General features: G+C 55.9%; 8 protein-coding genes across 8 annotated transcripts; 3 read left to right on the top strand and 5 right to left on the bottom strand.

The window, feature by feature from the left end:
- Positions 1–975: 975 nt before the first annotated feature.
- Positions 976–2270, top strand: ISF_00003 (Protein kinase-like domain protein; the record flags this gene model as incomplete). Its single annotated transcript, XM_018843610.1, has 2 exons — positions 976–1380; positions 1440–2270. 2 exons carry the CDS (start codon positions 976–978, stop codon positions 2268–2270), a joined length of 1236 nt encoding a protein of 411 aa, XP_018708060.1.
- A 3403-nt stretch (positions 2271–5673) lies between these two features.
- ISF_00004 (Major facilitator superfamily domain, general substrate transporter) lies at positions 5674–7574 on the bottom strand (the record flags this gene model as incomplete). The annotated part of the gene is made up of 3 exons (XM_018843611.1): positions 5674–5937; positions 6002–7044; positions 7118–7574. 3 exons carry the CDS (start codon positions 7572–7574, stop codon positions 5674–5676), a joined length of 1764 nt encoding a protein of 587 aa, XP_018708061.1.
- Positions 7575–8578: 1004 nt separating this feature from the next.
- On the bottom strand, positions 8579–10222 carry ISF_00005 (WD40/YVTN repeat-like-containing domain protein; the record flags this gene model as incomplete). Its single annotated transcript, XM_018843612.1, has 1 exon — positions 8579–10222. The coding sequence occupies one exon, from the start codon at positions 10220–10222 to the stop codon at positions 8579–8581; it is 1644 nt and encodes a 547-aa protein (XP_018708062.1).
- A 1333-nt stretch (positions 10223–11555) lies between these two features.
- ISF_00006 (hypothetical protein) lies at positions 11556–12757 on the top strand (the record flags this gene model as incomplete). The annotated part of the gene is made up of 2 exons (XM_018843613.1): positions 11556–11657; positions 11726–12757. The coding sequence occupies 2 exons, from the start codon at positions 11556–11558 to the stop codon at positions 12755–12757; spliced, it is 1134 nt and encodes a 377-aa protein (XP_018708063.1).
- Positions 12758–13284: 527 nt separating this feature from the next.
- On the bottom strand, positions 13285–14447 carry ISF_00007 (peflin; the record flags this gene model as incomplete). Its single annotated transcript, XM_018843614.1, has 4 exons — positions 13285–13748; positions 13820–14231; positions 14307–14325; positions 14407–14447. 4 exons carry the CDS (start codon positions 14445–14447, stop codon positions 13285–13287), a joined length of 936 nt encoding a protein of 311 aa, XP_018708064.1.
- A 1322-nt stretch (positions 14448–15769) lies between these two features.
- On the top strand, positions 15770–16691 carry ISF_00008 (ChaC-like protein; the record flags this gene model as incomplete). Its single annotated transcript, XM_018843615.1, has 3 exons — positions 15770–15881; positions 16048–16156; positions 16211–16691. 3 exons carry the CDS (start codon positions 15770–15772, stop codon positions 16689–16691), a joined length of 702 nt encoding a protein of 233 aa, XP_018708065.1.
- Positions 16692–17347: 656 nt separating this feature from the next.
- ISF_00009 (glycine-rich RNA-binding protein) lies at positions 17348–18314 on the bottom strand (the record flags this gene model as incomplete). Its single annotated transcript, XM_018843616.1, has 5 exons — positions 17348–17445; positions 17503–17741; positions 17873–17979; positions 18153–18225; positions 18295–18314. 5 exons carry the CDS (start codon positions 18312–18314, stop codon positions 17348–17350), a joined length of 537 nt encoding a protein of 178 aa, XP_018708066.1.
- A 4924-nt stretch (positions 18315–23238) lies between these two features.
- Positions 23239–24278, bottom strand: ISF_00010 (Citrate lyase, beta subunit; the record flags this gene model as incomplete). The annotated part of the gene is made up of 2 exons (XM_018843617.1): positions 23239–24143; positions 24227–24278. The coding sequence occupies 2 exons, from the start codon at positions 24276–24278 to the stop codon at positions 23239–23241; spliced, it is 957 nt and encodes a 318-aa protein (XP_018708067.1).
- Positions 24279–24939: the final 661 nt, after the last annotated feature.

Below are 24939 nucleotides of genomic sequence, written 5' to 3' on the forward strand. Positions count from 1 at the left end.
AGTTTATACTCTATTATTTACTTTTAACTTATAAAAGTTTTTATATTTTTATTAAATTCTTTACTTTATAAAAGGGGTTTCTATTAAATAGTTATATAAATTAATACTAGTTTAATACTAATAGTTACTTATAAAAGTAATTATATGTATTTACTTTAGCCTTAGGGGCTAGTTAGTAGGAGTTACTTTTAGAGAATTTCTATTTCTATTTATAGTTTATTATTTTATTTAAATAGAGTTTAATTTAATAATATTAGTTTAATACAGTCTATTAGAGTATTCTAAAAAGACTACTCTACTTTTATTATAATAAAAAAAAACTAAGAAGAGATTTAATTATTAAAGACTAGCCTTATAGTTACTATAAGTAGGTGTTAATATAAGGTTAAATTAAATCTCTTATAGAGAGAAGAAATAAAAAGGTTATAATAAAGTAACTACTATATATAAAGGGGAGTTCCTTTCATTAAGTCTATACTTTAGGCTACTAGACTATTAATCTCACTAGACTATAGTCTAAGCTTTTATATTAATATAAGGTTAAATTAAATCTCTTATAGAGACAAGAGATAAGGAGGTTATAATAAAGTAGCTACTATATATAAAGGAGAGTCCCCTCTATTAGGTCTATACTTTAAGCCACTAGGCTATTAATCTAGTTAGACTATAGTCTAAACTCTTATAAATATATAATTTAGTAATAATTATCTTAAAAAATAAAGGTGTAGTATTATAGACTTAGACTTAGCTGCCTGCCCTATAGAGGTAACCTACTAATATGAGTAAATCTTAGATGCACCGCCAGCCGTGCGCCGTTATATAAGCTTTATTCGCACCGTCGGCGGTGCACCTATTAGTCCCCTCCAAGTCATCCAGTATCCCCGACTAAAACCCCTTGTTACTTCAACTCTTCCCTGTCACGTCCATTCACAACCCTTCATTATCTAACAAACCCTCCACTCCAACAAGGCCAACATGCTGAACCAAAGGGATCGCTTTTATGCACCACATGCTGTAGTCTATCCGGGCGGCCCCAGTCTCTGGCATGTCATTGACTGGGACCAGCGACGGCTAGTTGTTGTCAAGATGGATCAAGAACAAGACGAGCCTGACATTGCCTTTGACGCTCTTCTCAAGCACATTGATAATTTGCCTCCTGATGTCTACCGCATCCATCTCTCGCCTTCCGCGGACATTCTGTCCACGTCCAACGATCCCAAGGACGATGAAACCTTGTGTGTCTTTCGCCCGCCAGTCAGTGCAGCGCAATTGCCTGATGGTACTGCCACCACATCTCGAGCAGAACTTGACGAAGTGGCGAGACTCGGTCCCAATGTTGACCTGGTAGTGTACTCAAATTCGACCCAGCTGGATGACAAGGTACGGCAAAATGAACAACCGCAAACGCGCAGATGTACTAGTCACTAACCTCACTGCAGTTTGTCTTCAAGTACTTCTTCCTCTTTGAGCACCTAGGCTTCAATTGGCATGAGATGAGCCTCTGGTGTCGCCTCAAGCATCCCAATATTGTCCCCTTTGACAGAGTGGTTGTTGACGAGCTTGAGGGACGTATTGTCGGCTTCACATCCAAATACATACCTGGTGGCACACTCGAGGAGAATCCGGATCGTGTTTTTAAGCTGAAGTGGCTTCATCAGCTTATCCATGTCGTTGACGACCTCAACCTAAGACTCGGCCTTGCTCATCAAGACGTTGCACCCAGGAACGTCGTCATCGATGAGCCAACTGACACGCTGCTTTTATTCGATTTCGATTTCTCCGCCCGCATAGGAAAGACGGGGTACTCGGAGCCTCGAAATGACATCAAAGGCGTCGTCTTTACCATGTATGAGGTCATCACCCGCGATAAAGCTCGCCGTGAGAAGCGGCACGAGGATCAAGATGTATCAGCGGTTGACCAGATGGACTGGTCCAAGCATCCAGATGCCAGGCTGGACTCCCCCGTTCATGACTTCCGCAAGGTCCTCGACGACTGGCGTGAACGGAGGCGAAAGGGGAAGCAAATTTCGGTCAACACAGACGCTCCAAACGCGCTTGACTGGCCGCCGCTTCCCGACCCGGAACCTACCACAGATCAGGGTGCGGAAGTTGAAACAGTTTCGGAGTTACGAGAGCCAGACGGTTGGGATCCGGAGTCCCAGAAGCAATATGATTGGAAGAGAACCGAGTTGCTGCAAGAGGGCAAGGTGGTCCTGAATTGGCAAAGGCCACCACAGAAATGGCCAGAAATCGATGACACCAGTAAATAATATTTGTAATTCTTGAGTGGGATGCTAACAATGAGGGCGTGATCTGGATTGATGACGGGATTCGCCGCGCCTGTTCTACTATGTGCGTAGTTGGGCCGCGCTCTCCTTAATATTCTCAATCTTGAATCTCCTTGCAAGTCTCGAGTCCGGGTCTGCTGAGTCCTCTCGGGCCGGGCTCGCGAAAGGTGAGAAACGGAAAGTGGCAATTTTTTCTTTGCTTCTTCTGGCGCCAAGTCAAGACCCTCGCAGAGTATGGTTCTCTGCCACGGCGCGATCCAGCCCCGCGCCGGATCGACTTGGCAGAAAAACTCGTGCGTGGCCATCCAGCCAAGCATACTTATTACTGGCGTGCTCCTTGATTTCCTTCTTGGCATACAATCGGTCCATGTCACCCCCCTTACTAGGCCCTGTATATTAGCGTGCAAGTCTGACTTGAGGAGTGAATAAGTAAAGTACTTAAATGTGAGCTTAACTAATAACTTCTATAGTTAAGAAACTAAAAATCATAATATATATAAGTTCTCCCTAACCAGATAATAATTATATTTAGGTTATACGCCTCGATCCTCGAGTAGTGGGCGTGGCTTTCTGCCTCAGGCGGCAAGGTATAATAAGCCTTTATTACTTCTATCTCGTAAGTGGGTTCCCATCATAGGGTCACATAACTCTTCTTTAGACTTAAACAGACATAAACACTACTATGGAGCTTATTAAAAAGCACCAAATGTTTCGCCTTACAGATGGTTCGCAAGAATTTTAATATTCTAAAATTTTGCTTCACAATAATGGGTCATTCTTCACTGCTAAGGCTAAGGAACGGTCGCTCGCGGGGGACCCGAATCTCCAGACACTGGACGAGATGCAACAGATCCTAATCAACGCCTATTAACTAAGCTAGTCGCTAAACATATCCCTAGCCCCTCCCAATCAACGCCTTATGTTAAATCCCCTCCGTTAATTGATTACAATAATAACCAGGAGCTTACGAACGGGATGCTTCGCGAGATCGAGACGTGCGAGCTACTCACATCCCATTAGTATGAGCATATCGCCCGTTGCAGGGGGTGCCTCGTGTCGAATCATCGCGTTCCTGGTACATGTTTCCTCAAGTATCCGGAGACTTTGAAGATGCTGTTGAGGAAACGGGCAGGTGGCTAAGGGGCGAATATACAAATTTTCAATTTCAACCGAAGCACCCAACGTACTATCAACACTTCCTTTGCAGTGTCTATGGTCCCCTGGATAGAAACGCCCCTCAGTTGCCCTTGAGGCCAGCGTGTTTGACAGGTACGCATTTTTGTAGGTGTTGTTTCTCCTACTCGAGATGCGCCTCGCCAAGTTTGCTTTTCTATGCTTAGCAAGGTCATAAAAGTGCATACTTTGTGTTTGTTTTGCGCTTGCACTCATTGCTAGTTTTCGAGATGATTGTGACAGATGCATGAGAGTATCAGGAATCGAGACGTCGCAGCCTGGAATCTGCTGGTACACATGATTTGCTACGCGCTCAGGCTGCTAGCCGTCCTCGTTGCGTTCGAAACGCAGCCGTGCTCTGTCAGCCTGAGCGATGGCCAGTGCCTCTCCGTCTGTTACAACAAGGTTCGCCTCATGCAGTCGGCGGCTTTTAGGATGCTCCGTGTTTTGGCTCGCGTCAGCTTTCGGCCATCCCTTCCGGCCGGCCCGGCCGGCCAGCGGTTAGCCACTTCCCGCTACACCATTGACCTGGGATTTGGAAAAAGAAACCAGAGATTAGATTGTAGGTCGACGGGTTCAACACCATCTCCGTGCGCATTGAGTTGTTCCTATGGGTAGAATGGGCCAGTTTTACATCCTAGCTTGTACCTACCAGGAATACCAAAAACTAGCAGGGCTCTGAGCCAGCATCACCACCACAATCGAAGTACAAAGCACCCTGGCTTTAGCAAGGTGTCAGACAAGGATTCGTCTCGTAGCGCGAACTCGTAACCTCTCATGGTCTAAAACTTTCGCCTTGCACCCAGTAGTTCACAGGGATTACCGCCATTGTATCAGGACGAGTCGCTGACGCCGGAGGCGACGCATAATGAAACGACAGTAGGCGCCTGTCTCTACGGAGTTGGATTTTATGCGCAAGTTCGTCAGCTGTTCACTGACTCAAGCTTAAAGTAGGTTACTTGTCAACCGAGCCAGTGAAGTAGGAGTCATAGCTCCGCAAGCATGAAATCCCTGCAAGCTCCAACATCGGGTTTTTACATCCTTGCCAGGTTCAGGCGCATGGCTCGCGGAGAGTGTCACAAGTTTCGGAATGAGCGTGAAGGCCTCGATAGGCCTAAACAACCACTGATTTCCATTGTTAGAGACTACTTTTGATTGCAAACAGTATATATAGGGTCGAAATAACCTCTAGCTAGAATATTTCTCACCATCATTCTACTACATAGCTCCAACCACCAGCTAATACCTACTCATCAAGTCTGTTCTTTTTATTTTCATTATTATTTTACAAGGTCTTTGGACGAAAATGAAATTCTCAATTACTCTCGCCATCTTGTTCACTGGACTAGCTACGGCCAGTCCGCTGCTGGCCCGTGAACCACAGCAGTTCGACGACGACGACGGCTTCTTCGACTCCCAAGTGTCTGACCTCCTTCCAACAACCCCAGACTTCGGACCCGTGGATCCTGACTTTGCTCAGCCGGTCCCGGTTGACAATGGGAGAAAAAACTCCCAGGGATTTTCCCAACAAAGCTGCGATGCAGTTCGCCAGAACCATGGCCCGGGGTTGGCTGCTACATTCGGGGTAAGAGTCCTCCCCCTTCTACGTACTAGAAAAAGTAGCTAACTCATTTAAAGTGCGACGAATTTAACTAGTGTGAAAGAAGTATTTTACGAATATAGGATGTAGGGGTAGATCTAAGTACGTTAGATTCAACAATATGTATTAGCTTGAGCTATCATATAACTTATCAACTAAGTTTTATAAAATTCTATTATTCTTATATGTTTTATAATAAAAAGGGACTTATTAGTAGGCGATATTATTACTGTACATGTCAATGCCAGTTTTAAAACTCAGTGTCATGTCATGCTCATGAACGACGGTACATCTAGCGTCATCGACTTGGAAAGTTGTCGAAAGATTGGGGAGCTGCTCGAGGGTGTGACAAGGTGGTATCAGTTGCATGACGCAAGTCAGACTCATGCGACCGTTGAGAGCGGCCTATATGCTGTCAAAGCAATGCGCAGGTGGCTAAGTGGCGCATGTGCGACTTTTTAATTTTAGGAGGTGCGGATCAAAAGAGTCGTGAGTATCGTGACGGCTTCTGCCAAGTGTATTGACAACTGGTGCTACCTACAACGAGTGGCCTTGCTTGGCCGAGGTACAAATCTACCTCAGACCAAACAAAATTGGTATTGGGAGCTAACGTCATGTCATCTCAGCGAGTGCCTTTTCCATGACCTTTCGCCACTTTGGAGCATTCCGCTGGAGGAGGAAGACGCAGACGTAGCTAACGGCCAAGCAGAAGAGCGCCGTCGCGGTAAACACCCAACCAGGGCCGATGGCGTCGAGCCAGGGCGCGGCGACGACCGTTCCGATGCAGCTGAGGAGGTTACGGACGAAGTTGTTGACGGCAACACCGGCCGAGCTCTTTTTGCGGATGAATTCCGTGAGCATCGTGGTCGCCGCGGACTGTCACATGGTGGATTAGCTAGGCACGTCCAAAGCGGCCAGAGACAGAGGAAGAGAGACTTACAAAGACAAGCATGGAGGTGATGCCAAAAATAAAGGCACCGGCAGCCGGAGCCAGCCACATGACGCCGTAGTTGATCGTCCACCCAAACAGCAGCAGCCCGCACGGATACGCCGTCACCGCGATCCACGCGTTCTCGCGCAGCCGGTCCTCCGGCAGGTACACCAGCTTCCCCCCATCATCATACCTCTTCGCCCTCACCGCCTCGCGCGCCATGATGTAGTCCAGCCAGCGGCCGCCGACCAGCGATCCGACAATGTAGCCCAGGCCGGAGGGGATGTACAGCAGGCCGACGGTCAGCTGCGGGTACGAGTAGGGTGGGCGGGCGAACTGCTGCTGCACGGTGATGTTCATGACGAACAGGCTGCCAAAGGCAAAGGCGGCGAGCACGACGGTGATGAGGACGGGCGGGAAGCGCAGGAACAGGAGTACCTTGAGCGGCGCGACGATGAACTTGTAGACGCCGGCGGCGAGGCGCCGCGTGTGCACCTTGGCCGACTCCCTCGTTGACAGGCGTGTCAGCGGCGCCCCCGTGCCACCAGCCCCCGGCGACGGCACTACCTCCCGCGGCAGCGTCTCGGGCAGCAGCAGCGTCAGCACCACCACGATGACGCCCCCGTAGATGGCCAGGAACCACATGGTCGACGTCCACCCGAACGCCTGCGCCAGCGCGCCGCCGACGATGGGCGCCAGCAGCGGACCCAGCAGCGGGCCCAGGTAGAACATGCTCATCGCCAGGCCTCGCTCGCGCGGCTCCCAGATGTCCGCGATGGTGCCGGCGCCGACCGCCTGGACGCTCGCCGACGCGCCGCCGACGCCGACGCGCATGACGATGAGCATGGCGATGTTGACGCTGAGGGCGCTGGCCACGGAGAAGAGGACGAAGAGGGAGAAGGAGACGAGGTAGATGGTGCGGCGGCCAAACTGCTCGGAAAAGGCGGACCACCAGAGCGGGAAGATGGACATGGCGACCATGTACATGGCGACGGCGAGGTTGGTGATGGTGGAGGTGGTGTGGAACTGTTCAGAGATGGTGTTGAGGGCGGCTGGAAGTGTCAGATTCATTGTGCACTGAATGGGAATAACAGCAATGCCATGTTGGATTGGAGGAGCACAAACGGTAAAAGATGGAGGACCCCAGCGGCGCGGCGGCGGTGGCGACGGCAATGGTGGCGGTGATGCCCCATTTCGTGGCCCTCTTGTAGTCGTACGGGTTCTCGACCTCGGGCAGGATTGTGAAGCGGCTGAAAAGACCACGGCGCTCCGCGCGCGGGATGATGACGGCGTGTCTTGCGCAGGTGGACGACGCTCGCGACTGCACCCTGGACATGCCGAGTTCCGCTGTGTTCTGGGGGTCGACGGCGACGACGGCGTCATCATGGTCGGCGCCGGCTACTATCCCGGTGCACACGCCGTTCTTTTCATTTCCTCGCGACCCCTGCGAGTCGGAATTCCCTGAATGGATGGACAGCGTATCCGAACGGGTGTTGGGGTTCTCATGCTCGTTGTTGGCAGAGGACTCCTGCTGGCTGGCGGCCGAGACACGGTCCGCGGCCGGAGCGGTGGCGGGAGCCATTAGCGGTCTAGCTCCGAGAGCCGGTGATGCGTTGGGTCAGGGAATGCGGCTCTGAGACATGTCGCGGCTGCTTTAAAACCGAAAGGTAGATTGGGTCAACGTCTAATAAAAGGGAATTGGAGGCACATCCTCGAGTAAGAAAAGATGATGATGGGGTGAGAATCCTGGGGAAGGGAAGGGCCCCAAGAAGCCGAGGGCCAGATCATGGTGCAGATCTCCATGGAGAATCTTACTCGCCGCCCACTAGTTAACTATTAATGAACAATGTCCAGCTAATAATAAGCCTGCGAGTTGGCAGTTATCCCCGGCGAGCCCCGCCATTTGGTCTCAGTCGGCTTCCTTCCATGACTAGCACGAATAAGCAGACGTGATAGGCTGGCCGAGTGCGGACCCGAATAAATATTGGAGATTGATTATTCTTAATAACCGTGGGTGGCGTCTTGGAGTTGGCCGCGGAGTTTTGCGTCGGGGTTTTCAACTCCAACAGTAGGTAGACAATGGGCTTTGATGGCAGATACATACAGTAGTTACATAGCATCCATCACCCTGTAATAAATAATAACCTAGTGAACCTGGATTAATTAGCACTGCTCATCCATAACTCGTCAAATCCTTAGAGATTCAGTCTCCACGTCCACTCCCGATATACCGGTGACACCACCGTCCCACCCTCTCCAGCAGGTCCAGCTTGAAATGCCGCGCCGTGATGCCGTGTCCCTGCCCCGGATACCTTACAAACTCGCACTCCAGCCCGTGCGCCCTCGCCCCGCGATGCCATCCCACCGCCTGCGACGTCGAGCACTGCGTGTCCTCTGCACCATGCAGTATCAGCACCGGCGGAACGTCCCCCTCCTTGGCTGCCGCGCTCATCTCCCACAGCGCACTCCCCTGCCGGCCCGTCGTGTCCTCCTTGTCCGTCAACCACGGCGCCCTCCCCCCGCCCGTCAGCTGCGCCTGGAACCTCGCTCCGGCCCTGGACGTCACGCACAGCCCGTCCCAGTCCGTCACCCCCGCGCCCGCAATCGCCGCCCTCCACCTCCACCCCGTCCCCCCCCTCCGCTGCACAGGTACGCCAGGTAACCACCCTGGCTCCATCCCCCGACCATCAGCCGCTCCGCGTCCGCCCACCCCCGCCGCACTGCCTCATCCGTCAGCGCCACCACGTCCGCGTGGTCCTGCACGCCGACGCCGCGCCCGCTCCACGCGCCAAACGAAGAGCCGCGCCCGCTCGACCCGCGGTACTGCGGGAGCAGCACGCCGTAGCCCTGCGCCAGCGCCAGCGCCGTCCAGTACCGCCCGAACACGTCCCACCCGACGCCGTCGCTCGCGCTCGGTCCGCCGTGGATGCTGACCAGCGTCGGCAGCGGCGCCCTCGGCTTCCCCTCGCCGTCGGTCGCGTCAGCCGGCGCCAAGTAGATGCCGTCCAGCTCCACCTCGCCGTCGGTCGACCCGCACCGGAGCACCCTGCCCGTGCCAAACCTCCGGTCGCCCAACGCCCTGCCGTGCTCCGACAGCTTGACATTCTCCCGGCCCTCCTCGACCACGAACACCTCGTACGGGTCGTTGATCGTCGAGAGCGCCGTCGCCAGGCGAGCGCCCCCCGTCTCCGGATCGAACCAGACGTCCCAGTCGCCAATCTCCCCGTCCGGGAAGCGGAACAGCTCGCCGCCCTCGACCTCGCTGACGACGCTGACCAGTCGCGAGTCGCGCTTGGCAAGCACTCTGCCGCCAACCTCGCGCAGCTCCACGGCGTCGTCGTCTTCTCCGTACGCCGCCCTCGTCAACGACGGCGCGTCCTCCGCGGGATCCACGTAGAAGACGGCTGACCCTCCAAACAGATCCCCCACCGGCGTGATGCCGATAAAGTAGATTTTGCCGTCCCGCGCCCACGTGAGGCTGACAAACTGCGCCTGGTCCGTGGTCAGGTCCCTGACCGCGCCCGAGGCGACGTCGACGGTGGAGATTGTGCCGCCCGAAATATCCGACTCCTCCGGCTCCGTGTTCCTGTTGCTTCGAAACGCAATCTCCTTCCCGTCGCGACTCCACGTCAGATCCGTAACGTGGCGCTCCTCGCTGACCAGCACCCTCGTCTCCTTCGTCTCCACGTCCACGAGGCGCAGCCGGGCGTACTTCCACTTCTCGCCCCAGACGTCCGGCTGCTCCTCCTCGTCCGTGCCCTTCCTCTTCTTCTCCTCCTCGCTCGCCTCGTCCGCCGAGAGGTACGCGACCGTCCTGCCGTCCGGCGACAGCGCCCACTTTTGCACCGACTCGTCCGCGTCGGCCGGCGTGACGGCGGTCGCGTCGCCGCCGTCCAGGCGCAGCGGCCAGACGCCCTGCTTGCTGCCGGCCTCGGCGCGGTCCGAGGAGAACAGGATGCGGTTGCCGTCGGGATGCCATGTCGGGCCGCTGTCGTGGAACGAGCCCGACGTCAGCTGCCGCGCGGAGCCGGGTAAGCTGCTGGAGGCGAGCCACAGGCTGGACACGTAGTTCTCCCCCTTTTTCACCTCGGCCGCGCGTCCGGCGACATGTACGATTTTTGTGCCGTCCGGGGAGAACTTGATGTCCTGCGGGACCTCGAGATCAACGAGGGACTCTGCCAGCTCCCTGTCGAAGACGTACTCTGTGGGCTTACTGTTCCCCTGCGCCATAATTTTTGTAGGATAAAATTGATCTGGGTTGCGTAGCTATGTGAAAGCCTTTGGACCAAGACAACTCTACCGTACAGATTGAGGTTTTATATAGTTGTGCTGCGGACACTCAGCGTCTCCGAGTCGTCTTGCTAGCCTCGCTATTATTAGTGCGGGGGTTACGACAAGGCCGCGACATTGTCCGACGAAATAAGGCTGGTAAGACGTAATAGCACGTTGTTATTGAAAGGCGAAAGATCCGCTTACCTTGCGCTAAGAAAAGGCCCATCAGTAATTGGACATGGCCCTTTCATCTGTACGCTGATGACGCACCTGATTCGTCCTTTAACAGACGAGTCGCCCTCTTCAGACTGTAGGCGTCAGTCAGTTGCACTGCCCAACCGAGATGCTGATCACCACCCTGGCCACGCTGAATGTGTACATTTTTTAATCAATGCTGGTTCCAGCAATTTCCATTCCCAAGACGGAGAAAGCGGCGCAGCATCATTGCGTGATCAAGGCAAGTGAAGCAGGGTCAAGACAGCTGCACAAGGGCGGCCAGATTAGAAAGACATGAATAAAATATCCAGGAAATAAATAAAATTGCTCCCATCCTACTTATGCATGACCAACTTTTAATAAAAGGTGATTATACTGGTTTGTTTTTTTTTCTGGCCCTTTCTTAATCACGGTCTGAGGCGCACACGAGCAGTCTGCTGGTTCAGGCTGAATTACGAGCCGCGCCATGCCTCATCAAAGACATGTCATTATAGTCGCAAAATGAAAATGCGCCGGTGTTTTGACTTTTAAATTGTTAGGAACTCGCTCAGGTCCCGATGGTGGCGCGCCGCTCCCCGGTCGACGCATTCCAGTCCAACTGTGGACGGGCCTCGTGTTCATCGGCCGACCGTTCGCACCACGAGGGCCGAATCAAGATTTTTTCGGTGCATTTCCGGCTGGAATGCGCTCCTGAGTTGCTCTATTACCGACCCCAGACGCTCACTAGAAGCTGTTTGCCGCGAAATGTAAAATAACCACGGGGAAGCCCAAATGGCGTAGCCGGCCACTCTGGAATGGAGGCTAGTACCAGTCGGTCCCCTTCAGCTTAAACAACTACGCCTTCTCATATCTTTTGTCTGATCTTCATCCACCGGTTGCAGCCAACAAACTAGTTGACATTGCAGGCGTGTAATGGCATGTCCAGGTGCTGCCTCGACAACAACGCTTCCGGACAGCTGCAGTCGACCGACGGCCTTGATAAATCATGTAGACCCCAACCATTCACGATCCCCAGCTGTACCAGCTTCACTCATCTTCGCCCCTGACCCGGCTCCCTGACCTTTGAGCAGTCATCATGGCCCTCACCGTCAAGCAACTCGGCAGCCCCTCCAGCTTCCTCCTCACCTTCGAGCCTCTCGACACCTCCCCCGTCGCCCTCTCCACGCCTTCCCTCACCGTCCTCCTCGACCCTCACCTCACCTCCTCCTCCTCCTCCTCCGCTCCCGCCGCCGCCACTACCACGAGCCCACCCTGCGCCTCCTCCCCGCCACCACCACCCTCCTCGCCGTCCCCTCCGCCGCGCGCCGCATCCGCAGCTGGCGCCCCGCCGTCGCCACGCTCCCCCTGTGGGACGACGCCGCTCCCACCGCCTCCGTGCTGCGCATCCCCGTGCCCTCCGGCTCCCCCGGCGGCGGCAGTGAAACGGGGGAGCTCACGCTGACCTGCATCGGGCGGCGCCGCGACGCCCACGCCGCCATCGGCATCACCTACCGCCCGCCCGCCGCGACGCCCAGCCCGTGGCGGCGGTGCACCGTCAGCAGCGGCCCCGGGCCGAGCCTGATGCTGCCGCCGCCGCGCCTGCCCACCCCGGCCCTCAGCTTCTCCTCCTCCTCCCCCTCCTCCAACGCCGCCGACGAGAGCCCCGTCATCCCGCTCCGGCCGCGCCGGCGCTCAGTGAGGGTGCCACCGCGGGGGCAGCAGGACCACCGCGGCGTGTCCGTGGTGCTCGCGCCGCGCGGCATCGCCTACCGCGCGCTGCAGGGCTACGCCACCGCGCACCTCCTCCAGCAGGCCGTGCTCCCGCTGACCGCCCTGCTGCACCCCTTCGACGACCGCGGCCCCATCCCCTCCTCCGCCTCGCGGTTCTTCCTCCTCGGCGCCGGCCGCGGCAGCAGCAGCAGCAGCAAGGTCTCAGGAAAGCAGACGGCGTCGGCGCTGGGGGCGCGTGCCTGGATCGGCGCGCACTCCGGCGACGTCAAGCCGGCCGCTGCCGAGGCGGTGCAGCGCGCGCTGGACGAGAGCGTCGCGCTGCTGGCGGCGTCGCCCGGGCAGTCGCCCGCGAGGGGCAACCGGACGGAGGTGAGGGCGTTGGCGTCGGGCGAGGAGCTGACCATGACGAGCGAGGGCGTCTGGGAGGAGGAGGACCTGTTCGGGGACGACGACGGGGGTGGCAAGGCGGGGAGGCTGTTCGGGCTCGGCCTGGACATTGGCGAGGACGAGGACGGGCGTATTCTCGGCGGCGCGCTGCCGCTGGACTGGATCGATGCTGTGCGGTGAGGCTGGTAAAAGCCCAGTCGACTCTCCTTCCTTCTTCCCTTACTTGTCGCCTGTTTTCTTTTGTTTTTTTCGAGATATCCTGAGCACCAAATCCCTGTCCGCCTTGCTAGGTCTGAGCTTGTTTTCCTCTTTAATTATCTCCCTCGGTCCCTACACCCTTCCCTATTCTTAGTTTCTAATTTCCAATATCTGAGCGCATTGCGTTTTGTTCATGCTGCTGTGTGAGCCTGCACTTTGATCTGCGCAGGTTGATTTGCCCTAAGCACTCTCTTTCACCGCAAATTCATGTTATAATTACAATGCTCATCGGGAGCTTGATCTGCAAGGAATATGCGAGTTTAATATATATCAACAGATGCAAATTGTCGGCCATGGGTATCATCGTATCGCCATGCATCATGTGTATCCAGCTTCGCCGCCAAAAATAGCCAAACCAGCTCGAGCCGGCCAATGGCTCCGGCCTCTCCGACAGTACAACGCTAAACAACCATATTTCCGACCCCGTGTTCCCCGTTCGCCGAACACTCTCACTTCATCTGCTTCAAAATCTCGCTCAGGAAGTCCTCAAAGCTAAGGGTGATGTAGCCGTCCCGGTCGTCGTCGTACTTTTTAAACACGTCCGTCATGCGCTTCAGCGAGATGCAGGCCTGCACGAACAGGTCAAAGCTCATGACGCCCTCGCCGCGCTTGTCGTAGGTGCGGAAGAGCAGCTCGACAAACGCCGGGGAGAGGCGGTAGCGGAAGGCGATGAGCGCGTCGGTGAACTCGGACAGCGAGATGTTGCCGGAGCGGTCGATGTCGAAGCGGTCGAAGAGGGTGCGCCACGAGCCGAGGAAGGACCACAGGCCGCAGAACTCCTCAAAGCCGATGCTGCCGCTGCGGTCCGCGTCGAACATGCGGATCATCATGCGCACCGTCTGGATGTCAAAGGCCGTCCAGTCCCCGTTGACGAGGGCGGCTGAAAGTTCCTTTTCCGTCAGGTAACCCCTGCCTGTATCGAAAAGTCAGCGGTTAGCGCGCGGTTAGCGCGCGGTGTCGCGTGCGGGCGGCCGTGTCACGTACCCTCTTTGTCCACGGCGTGAAAGAGTGGCCGTAGCGTCGCGTTGGAGCTCGAGTCTGCGTCGGGCGCCGGCGATGGCGGGACCGCGGAGGTCGGGGAAGGTCGACTGCCAGCCGCGGGTGGCGGCGGGCGGTTGGAAGCGGTGCGGGCAGGCGGCGAGTGGCCATAGTTGGCGGACTGGGGGTGCGTCGGGGACGGTCGCGCGTAGGGGTCTTGCGGCCGCGCGTACTGGTCCTTGAGCGGCGGGGGAGGGTTCTGGTTGTATCTCGGCTGCTGCGGCGGCGGCTGCTGGTGATGTCCTTGCTGCTGCGGCGGCGTGTGTTGTGGACGGTGCTGTTGAGGAGGAGGGGGCTGCGGGCGGTACTGCTGCTGGGGAGGAGGTCGGGCCTGAGGAGGGGGTGCCTGACCAGGTTTCTGTCGACAAAGTCGTCGTTAGCCGGGGTGTCACTCGTGACGAGGGGCTCAAAACGTTGTTGAAGCTGTATGTACCTCGTTTGGCTCGGCGAACCTACAAAACAATAGCTTGGTTAACGACAAACGTTGTCATGACGGAAGGGGAAGCTAGCTCCTGGTGAGGGGCGCAAGGTACCTGGGCAGCGAGTCTGGATCGTAGGATCTGTTGTAGGCCATCTTGCGTGGCTTTTGTCTGGACTAGCCAAGTGGTTCTGGAAGCAATATTGGATATGAATACAAAAATGAAGAAAAAAGTTAGAGATGAGGAAGGGGGCGAAAGGAGAAAAAATGTGAACGCCTTGTTACTGGGAAAAAAAGGCCAAGACAAGAGAACGGCGGGGCAAAAAGGGTGTCGCGCTTACGATACGACCTCGTTCGGGCGTTTGTGGGCAGTTAGGTACCTGTTAGTGGGGGGGGCTGCCCTGACCTGAAGGGAAGGCTGGCTGGCTGACCTGGAGCCCTCGCAATGATGACGCACCTCGGGAACAGGGCAATGGTGTTACGAGGGTGAGGTTGCGTGGGCTCTTGGCTGGTGCTTATGCGACGCCACGACGACAAGACAAGAATAGATCTTTGTGTGTCCTTTCTTCTTTGGCATCCAGGCAAACAGCCATTGTCAAAATGTTTCAGCTTTGGTCTTGTCACTTATCACTCCCATCAGAGAATTTGTGCCGACGATGCTGGCGGGGCATCCGCTGAGGCGACCTGTTTCAGTAGTCAAGTCCGAGAATACGCGAGAGACTTGCAAGTTCTTTGGGTTGACGGAGAATGACTAATTGTTAAAGGAAAGGAAAAACAGAATGATAATACGCACAGTTCAGTTATACGTGCAGCGGTCGCCACCATGACGCCATGGCGAGCTGGGCACTGCCCAAATAACACCCAAGACAGTTGGGTTGTACTTACATTAATCAGTAATCCGCTGGGCTTACGAGTGTGTTGATAAGATAAGTCATCCTTTCTCTCTTCTTCTTAGAACTTTTTCCATTACCATGCAGGATTTAGATTCATGCCGCTGATTCATGCCAATGATCTGCCTACAGGGGATAGCTGTTTGCAAGGATGGTGCCAGAAAGCAACGCAGGCCGAGAAAACGAGGACGAATTTTGTAGCGGAAATTCCAACAAGCAGGAAGTTGAAACTGAAAATCCCATTCATCTACCTTTGTAAAACGATGACTTTGATATATCCTCACTATCAGAGTACAGCAGAGTGTTGGCTCTGTCGCCAAACAAGACCAACAGCGTCATTAGCGCTATCAAGTCCCCTGGCGGCACCGGCACCCATTGGCGGGGCTTGTCTCGTCTCTCCGGGCCGATGACACTTCTGCGCTCCGCCTTGTCGCCATTTTAGTCATCCCTCAGTCACTCCGTCACCTGGCCGCGAATAGCCTCACCCTGCCCTCTCTCGCAACTTCCCGAAACCAGCTGCTCAGCCCCATCGCCTCTCTCAACTCCCACCTACCACTGCACCCTCCCCCGGCTGCTGCGCCCACAAACATGACCTCCTCGGCGGACAGCCGGTCAACCTCATCCGACGATGCGACCCCGGAAGAATTCTGGCTCTACGGATACGGGCAAGTTCTTTTCCCTTTCCCTTCCCATCCTCACCGTATTTTTGTCGTTTTTACTAACCTTCACTGCAGAAGCCTCATCTGGAAACCTCCGCCACACTTTGGTAACATGAAGCCCAACCTCCAAACCACCCACCCTTCGGTCCCCGGCCTGCAAACGCCGGTTCTCGCCGCATAACTGACATCCATCTTCCCCCCCGCCAGACCGGCGCATACCAGGCTACGTGACCGGCTACGTTCGCCGCTTCTGGCAGGTCCCGTCTCCCCCTCCCCAAATCTTTTCTTCTTCCACTGACACATTCTCACAGGCAAGGTAACTCGTTTGGCCCGCGCACTCACACCACTCCGCACCTACTGACCACCGCAGCGAGGACCACCGCGGCACGCCCGAGGCCCCCGGCCGCGTCGTCACCCTTATCGAGCGCTCCTACTGGTCCTCCCTGACCGACCACCACCACGACTCTGCTCCCGAGCGCGTCTGGGGCGTCGCCTACCGCATACGGCCCGACCGCGTCGCCGAGGTTCGCGAGTACCTGGACATTCGCGAGATCAACGGCTACTCCATCCACTACGCGCCGTTTCAGCCCGCCGCCGCCGATGCCGAGCCGATCCGGGCGCTCGTCTACATCGGCACGCCGGACAACGCCCAGTTCGTCGGCCCCCAGGACCCCCAGGCGCTCGCCGAGCACATCTTCCGCAGCAGCGGGCCCAGCGGGCCCAACAAGGACTACCTCCTCGGCCTGGACGATGCCCTGGCCGAGCTCTCCCCGGAGAGCGGCGACGAGCACGTGGCAGACCTCGCTCGACGTGTTCGTGCCTTGGAACAGGCCAAAGCCGCCGACGGGTAACTCTTCTTCAGCCCGCCGCTTCCTCCTCCACCATCGGGCGCCAGACGGATTCGGATAGAAAAAAGGTAAAGGGTATTGTTTTGAAGAAAATAAAGAAAGAAATTGCATCATACATGACAAAATAGAAAACAAAAAAAGAGTTTACAGGGAAATAGAACCCATATTTCTTTTGTTTCCTTCCTTGCACCATGCCAACAACAAATTCAGCCCTTTTTGAAAGATACCCAAATTCCGGGCGAAAGAGTTCATAAAAACCTTGTTCCCTTCTCGTTGTAGACCAAAATCAGAACAAGGAGATTTACAAAAAAAGAAGAACAAAATCAAAAACGCAAGTGAACCAGAAAAATTGGGGTTTCCCGAGATTTCCCTTTCCATATCCCTTTCCATTTCCATTTCCCTTTCCCTTTCCATTTCCATTTCCATTTCCCTGCCCCCATTCGTAATCAAGCCAGTGCAAAAGACGTCAACTCCAGCAAGCGTCGCATCAACCAGTCCCAAAAATCGCAAGGCAATGATCGGTAGAACAATAAATGGGCCTGCCATCTGCCATGTCGAACGCATTTCCATCAGTCTCAACAGCGACTGCCTGCCGCACAAGACACCATTTCAATTTATACGGTCGCTGTCATGTCGAGGCGGTGACGGGAGGGAGCGCTCTAATAGCCCTGCCCGCCCTGAGGAGGCTGCTGGGGCGGCTGCTGGGGCTGCTGCTGCATAGCCGGGTCGGGGTAGCCATACTGGGGAGCTCCGTATCCTACACTTGGTCAGCCGGGTCTTGATCGCCAACTATCCTGGGTCGACTTGTTCAAACCTTGAGGGGGCGGGGCATAGCCCTGCGGCGGTACCGGGTATCCGCGACCGTATGCGACAGGCGGGTAGACGTTGGGCTGGCCCATGGGGTATCCGGCGCCTGGAGGAGGGCCGCCGTACTGCGGAGGACCACCATATCCACCCCGTCCGTAGCCGCCGTGGCCGCCGCGTCCGAAGCCTCCTCCGCCGCGAGGACCATTGTCGGAGGCCTTGTCGACTCGAATCGTTCGGCCGTCAAACCTAGGGTGCAAAAGTACATGTGAGAATCAAAGTCGTAATGGAAGCACGGATGCGAACCTCGAGCAAGCAGTGGAAACTCGGTCTTGGTCAAGCATGGCAGCGCATCAAAGCGGGAAAAAGAAGTTTCATACTCGACATTGTTCATGGCGGCGATGGCACTCTGGGCATCCGCTTCCTGGGTGTATCGCACAAAGCCGAAGCCGCGGCTTCGGCCAGTGTCTCGATCCTTGACCACAACCTTTTGGGGATAGAATCGCATTAGAGGGATGATTGCGCACAGTGAAGTTTCGCGTCAAGGTGAAGAGAGACAGGCCAGTGGTGGCGCAAGCAGCATCGATCAGTGAAGAGGATGGGCAGCGACGGAAAGGCAACAACACGATGGAAAATAGATGCGCAAAGCTTAAAACTTACCGCTTCTTCAACGGCGCCGAATTCTTCAAACTTCTGGCGCAGAGTGGCCTCCTCGGTGTGCCATGCAAGGCCACTAAAAGGGTAGATGTTAGTCGCGCAACCGGTACAGACTGGGGAAGTCACTGCGATGATGGATGCGCACCCAATAAACAGCTTAGCCATCACGGCGGATGTTGGTAACAGCTGTTGCGAGTTCCTTTTTATCGGAGGAGATGTTTCGCGATGAGACGGATTGAAGTTTTGGATTGACCGGACCTTGGGGTCGTTTTGGAAGGTAGCGGACAGATGGTGTTGCTGAGAAGGTGTTGATGAAGGTGTAGAAGAGGGGTAGTTCAAGGGTGGTTCCTTTTAGGTAGGAGCAAAGAGAAATAAAAAGTATGGGCAGAGCGGGAGTGAGTAACCACAGTTGAAAGGTGGTAGGTATTTGTATGGCACTTAACAGGTAGAAAGGTACAAGCAGGGAAGGCGGATGGGAAGCGCAGGCTATCAGGAGCAGCAAATGGGGAGGGGAGGGGGGGTGGCGGCATGGTAGCGGCAGACTGCACCAGCAAGGGCAAGACGAGAGAGAGAGCGAAAGAGAGAGAGGGAGTCCAAGGCAAAGCTACAAAGCCAGGATGTACAACGGCGACGCGTCCAGTAGCTCGGTTGAGGCAGGATGCCCAATGAGGGACGCTCTTTGGCCCATTGGGGCGGGAGGATTGGGGGCAGAAATGGCGGGACAAGTGCGCCGCGCAACTCGGTAGCGCTGCCTAGCTCCTATGTACATATTAGTAGTTATGGCCTCATTGCGACGATGGAGCTGTGGAAGAAGAGCAAGGAACAGGACCCGAGTTCTGCTACATAGGTGTCGTCTGGGGGAGCTGGCGTGCAGATTGGGGCCTATGGAGATCTGGGTACAGCTGAAGTCGCAGTCGCAGTCGCAGTCGCAGTCGCAGTTGCAGTTGCAGTCGCAGTCGCAGTAACAAGTACCTCATTCGAGCCGGCACCGGTACAGCGGACGCACTAAAGTCGGTAGTTTACTGGTCCTGCTTTGGGCTGGACAGAGCTCTGAGAGGGGAGGGGGGAAGCTTAGCTGAGGTAGGGTGGCGAGAAGGGAGAGAGGGGGTGGGCTATAACTTCAATGTATGTTACGGTAGCTCACCACGGAGGTAACTAAGCTACCTACGTAGCGAAAGAGGGGACGGACCCGAAAGACATTGGGGTACAACCCATGGTACATGGTGCAGGACAGTTATCGTGCACTGTATGTGGCGTGGTAGGACACGGAAGTATACAAAGTACTCATTATCGAGTACGTTGGTGAATAGCCTGAGTCGGATGAGGGGGGCCAGATTTGTAGATTCGAGCTGATGGTTACTCGAATGGCTGGCAGCAGCAGCTCAGTAACACAGAAGAGGATGGTGCAGATCTAGAAGAGTCGCAGTATATTAAGGATGAAGAAGAATGCAGTGAAGCAGGGTACAAGTTGGCGTAGATTGGCGCAGAATCGGCAGGCTGCCTCCCCCACCTGATAACAGGCAGAGAGTAGGTAACCATGTACCTAGACATGCTATGTAGAATAACCAGCATACAAACGGAGCATCGTTTTTCGAAAGAGGTTCCATCTTTTTTTCGTGCTGAGACCTGGCCCGTCCTCCAGCAGCGTGGCATAGTGTGATGCCGCACAAATCTGATCTTCGTATCTTACCGAGGCTTTCCTTGCAGTTGCACTTGGGCGAGCAAGCAGAGACGCTTTGGGGATGAAAGGCATTTGAGACAAGGCAAGGGCAAGGAAGGAGTACCGCGTACTGGTAGATGGAGGTGGGAAAGGCTTGCTTGTGAGACGGGCAGCTGGTGGGTGTTTCAGGGACCATGTCTGGCCAAGAGGCGGAACTACCAGTAGCTCGGGAATGCAGCCAAGCCAATCGTGGTTCAACGCAATAACGGCGTCTTAAATTCAGTATTTGATAGATGACCTCTCAATTTACTGCAAAGAGAAAATGACCGTTGCTTGATTCAAGAGGACAGGTTATTGTTCGGACAATTGACCGCACGCAAAAACAAGGAAGTTATAGTGCGTGCAGCTGCAACTCTACAGAGGGCCCCAGGGCCCCGCTAAACCGGTAGAAGCCCGTGATGCCTCAGTGGGGTTTCAAGAAGAAGAGGGGTTGCGTTGTACGCACAATCACGCACATTAACGCACACGCCATGGGCTGGAAGAAACTTCATGCTGGGGAGATCCGACCCAACTTGTTGTGGGCACTGGCGACTGGACAGTGGACACTGAAGTGAATGCCAGGGCTCCAGGCATAGATGGATGGATGGGTTGATGGAGAACCTCGCCAGCACCCACAGCGCCCACAGTGGCTTGTTTCGACCACGGAGATGGCGTTTCCAGGGCCCCAGCAGTCTGTTCTTGAGGGAAGTTGTTGAACAAGAACAAGATGGCGAGCGCTGGGCGACAATGGCGGGTGGTTTCATGCGGCTGGCGGAAGTCAAACAAGCGTGCGCGGAACGGATCGTCCGACACCTTTCTCTTCTCCCTTACCTCATCTCAGATGGAAACAATCCCGCGGACAGTTGGGGGGATGCATGGGCCGAGACTGTGACCGTTGGCCAAGATTCACACCCCCTAGTTACCTCGCCAGCCCTTCCCCTTGCAGCAGCCTCCGTGAGCTTTGGTTGGCTGGTTGTACGGAGAGCGGCACCAAACTTTCGCTGCGCGTCCAAACCTTGTTGCGTCCGCGATTGTGCATCTAACGCACATCCATGCCGGTACGTACAGTACTTTCCTCAGCGATTAGCAGCCACTGTCTTTTGGTTGAAATTTCAAGGTTGAGATGCACAACGATTCCCCTCCTGAAATCCGTTGCACAGGACCCGTGCTGTCGGTATCGGTACCACGGTCTCGCAAACCATATAGGTTCCCTAGTTTGTCCTACGAAAACATCGTGTTGCAGAATCAGCCCTTGGCGCGCAGCTGACTACTCACTTTGCTCATGCAAATGTCCGAAAGAGACGACTCCATCTCCCCTTTCCTCTCTCTCACGCACCATAATGTGACCGTCTGCCATCTGAGGCTGGGTTGCATGTCCCGGACCCGAATGTTCCTTCATCGACGGAGTGACCCTCATACGACCTGATTCAACGACCAGTAGTCGATAACCGTTGCTGTGGTGCCGCATGGGATGCCTCATTTTCATCCCGCGCCGCTTGGCCGTGGTTGCCTCGCAGAACCATGTTCGCTGCAAGAGCCACCGCCAGGGACGTACGACTGCATCAGCCACCAACGAGCCAGCTGAAACTATCATGCATCCTCATGTAGTGCTACTCGGATAAATGCAATAGAGATGAGCGCCAACGATGAAGCTGGGTCTTCGGACCCGCCTTGTACAACCCACGAACCGCGTCTTGATTCCACCACGGAGTATTGTGCGCGGTGGCTGGCCACGATATCTGCCGCGCAACCCGACGAACCCAGTCTTTTCGTGCAAGGGCATTCGTCCTCGGAAGTCCGCCCACAAGACTCCGTCTCTGATAACCCTGGCTCATCATCATCGACTGCTCGTGTGTCCTCCCCTCGTGCGACACGCCACCTCATCGAGGCCCGCGACTTGCCGCCGGCGACAACGAGCTCGGCACCTTCGCACGTTGATGCCACGCCGGAGCCTGAGCACGCATCCGAGATTCCGGTCAGGGCCGCTTGCTACGAGTCGCCATGTGCCCGGCCCCGCGAAGCGTCCAGGTATGAGAAGCAGCCGCGGAGAAAGACGCGTCCGGATCGCTACGATACCAGTCGCCAGCATCGGGATGGCGCAGGTATTTCTCGCCGAGGGCGGCGAGAGCGCAAGAGGGAGAAGCTTCGTTCGCGGAGGGAAATCATGGCCAACTTTTACTCTGCCGCTACAGAAAATAGACAGGTCCTCGTGAGTGAATTTTTCGCGGCACGGTTGGCGGGACCTTCTCACGCGGCTTACACGACCAACAGATGAAACCTGCCTTGGCCACGGGCGCCTTTGTGAACGGCCGAGGCTCTGTTTCAACACCGCGTCAGTACATCTAGCATCCTTCGATGAGGATTTACTAACATTGTCATCTTAGTGGCTGATTTGACCTTCAACGAGCTGACGTTCCCCATTGCGCGGAAGGCGATACCTCGAGCAACGTCACCGCAGCCTCCAAATGGCGCCCGCAAACGTGCCATCGTGCAAGTTGAAGCATCTCCCGATTGGACTGAGAGGCAGAAGAAACGGCCACTTGTCACTGCTCAAGTCAGTCCAGGTACTCCCGCGCCAGGGCCCAGACAGGACGGCGCAACCCAGCCAAAACAGTCGCAGCTGCTGAACGAGAATGACCCCAAAACACCGCCAAGAAAGAGGCCTCGACCCGTGAGCACAACACGCTGCCGAGCGAGAAAATATGTAGACATCGGCGTTGATACAATGAGACATGCGGCGGGCTTTGCGCCTGCTCCAGCAGACCTCGGCCAAGCACAGCTTCCTCCGGCCGAACATCAGAGCAGTCAACATGTCAACCCATACGCTCTATACTACACCCCTCTTCCAATGTACATGCCACAATATTATGCACCATTATACCCGGCCAATGGCATGTACTCCCAGGCAGGTCTACAGCCAAACCCTCCCTGGGCAGAACGTGTCCCTCCCCAGTATGCAAGTCAGCACATGGATGGCATTCCAATGCAACAAGATCATCCTCTCTACACAAGCCAGTACATGGGTAGTGTACCGACGCAGCAGGAGCATCCTTTCTACAGAAATCAGTGCATGGATAGCATTCCAATGCAGCAGGAGTATCCTCTCCACACAAGTCAATGCATGGATAGTATGCCGATGCAACAGGAGTGGCCTGGATTTGGGCATCAAAACGGAGACTATGACTTGACAGACTACACGGTGCCGCCGGCCGATGTATATCCTTCACTCGCTGCCGAGCTCGACGATTTCACGGTAGACAGTCCAGTACATGATGCAGAGCCACAGAACAAACCGGACGAGGAAACAAAGGCATTCTGGAGACCAAACTTTCTCCGCTAGTGTACTTGGTATATTACATCTTGTATATTAGACTTTAGGATGCAAAATGCTTATTCTGGTTCTTGATCCTTCCACTTTGTTCGTAGACTGTCCACGTCCATGCCGCACTGCTCCGCCTTGCTGACGATGGCGCGAGCCTTGCCCGAGACCGGGGCGTCGATCATCTTGCCGTCCATGGTCCAGGCGCCGCGTCCCGCCGCAGCCGCCTTGTCGTCCGCGACGACCAGCCGCACCGCCCACTCGACCTCCTCCTCTGTCGGCGCGAACAGCCGCTGCACCGCCTCGACCTGCGATGGGTGTATGCACTGCTTCCCGTTGAACCCCATGCCCCTCCCGCCCACGCACTCCTCCTCGAGCGCGCGCTTGCCCTCCTCGCCGCGGAACCGCGTGCACACCAGATCGATCGCGCTCGGCAGCCCCGCCGCCCTCGCGGCCGTCACCACCGCCGAGCGGGCGTACAAGAACTCGCTCAGCGACGGCGTGCGCGTGATGGACAGGTCCAGCGCAAAGTCCTCGGCGGCGAAGATGAGCCCGCTGAGGTGGTCGGGCGCGGCGCGGCAGATGGCCGGGAGGTCGACCACGGCCTTGGCCGACTCGATGAGCGCGAGGACCTTGACGGGCGGGCGGTCGGGGGCGCAGAGGTGGCGAAGGAGGTCGGTGACGAAGAGGAGGTCGGAGGGGGAGTCGACTTTGGGGACGACGACGGCGTCGACGGCGGGGAGGGGCGCGAGGGCGGAGAGGTCGGCGAGGGCGAGGCCGGTGGAGACGGCGTTGACGCGGACGGCGAGCTCACGGGTGGTGGAGGGGCGGGAGGGGAGGGAGGAGAGGTGGGCGCGGAGGTGGGCGCGGGCGGAGGGCTTGGCGGAGGGCGTGACGGAGTCTTCGAGGTCGTAGGTGATGTTGTCGGAGGTGAGGCCGAGGGACTTGGTGAGCATCTTTGGGGAGGACGCGGGGACTGAAGGGGTTAGTATCGAGGGACGGGTGAGGAGGGGAGGATCGAGGGGATGGGTGAGGAATGGGAGTGTGGGTTTGGCATACCGTAAAGGAGGGAGCGCCGGAGGACGGCGGGTGATCGGGCGGCAGAGGCCATGTTGATGGAGGTGAGTGAAGTGTGAGATGAAGCTCGAGGCGATCAAGACTAGGGCAGGCGGGTAGAGTTGAGCTCCGAGACGAAGACTGTACAGGGCGACGGTATACTTTAAATGCAGTTGTAGGTTTACGTTTTCATCTCTGGTGAGTTTACGGATATTCAAATGCCATTGACACACCTCCGCCAAGCGATGAGGATGAAGCCGCGTCTCGGTGACTTGGGAGAGCAGCTTTGCCCGGCTTCTCCACGAGCTTGTCGAGCCGCGGGCGCCCAGATGGGACTAGCGCAGTCTTCCCCAGCACGAACTCCAACAAGTACCCCGCCACGCAAGCTTTGCTGCAAAAGATACCCTCTTGGAAACAGCTTGTCCAGCTTTGGGGGGGGCCCACGCCGCCAGCCACCATTTCAACGTCCACGTACGAGCTTTTGCGCGCGACAACCACATCATCACCAGAAAGCCTACCAAGAACTTGTGCTTCCGAATGACCACGCGCCCGGCTCGATTCTCAACGCCAGCGAGAGAATACGCCGATTGATTCCCGCCGTGGACAAGACGGAAGCGAGCAGACCCGGCCCGCGCGACACCCAGGGGCTTCAACGGGGCGTCGCACGCCAGAACAACCATCGGACCACGTTGACGGTCGTCTCCCGCCATCAAACA

Source organism: Cordyceps fumosorosea (assembly GCF_001636725.1).
Source record: "Cordyceps fumosorosea ARSEF 2679 chromosome Unknown scaffold_1, whole genome shotgun sequence".
Lineage (NCBI taxonomy): Eukaryota > Fungi > Ascomycota > Sordariomycetes > Hypocreales > Cordycipitaceae > Cordyceps > Cordyceps fumosorosea.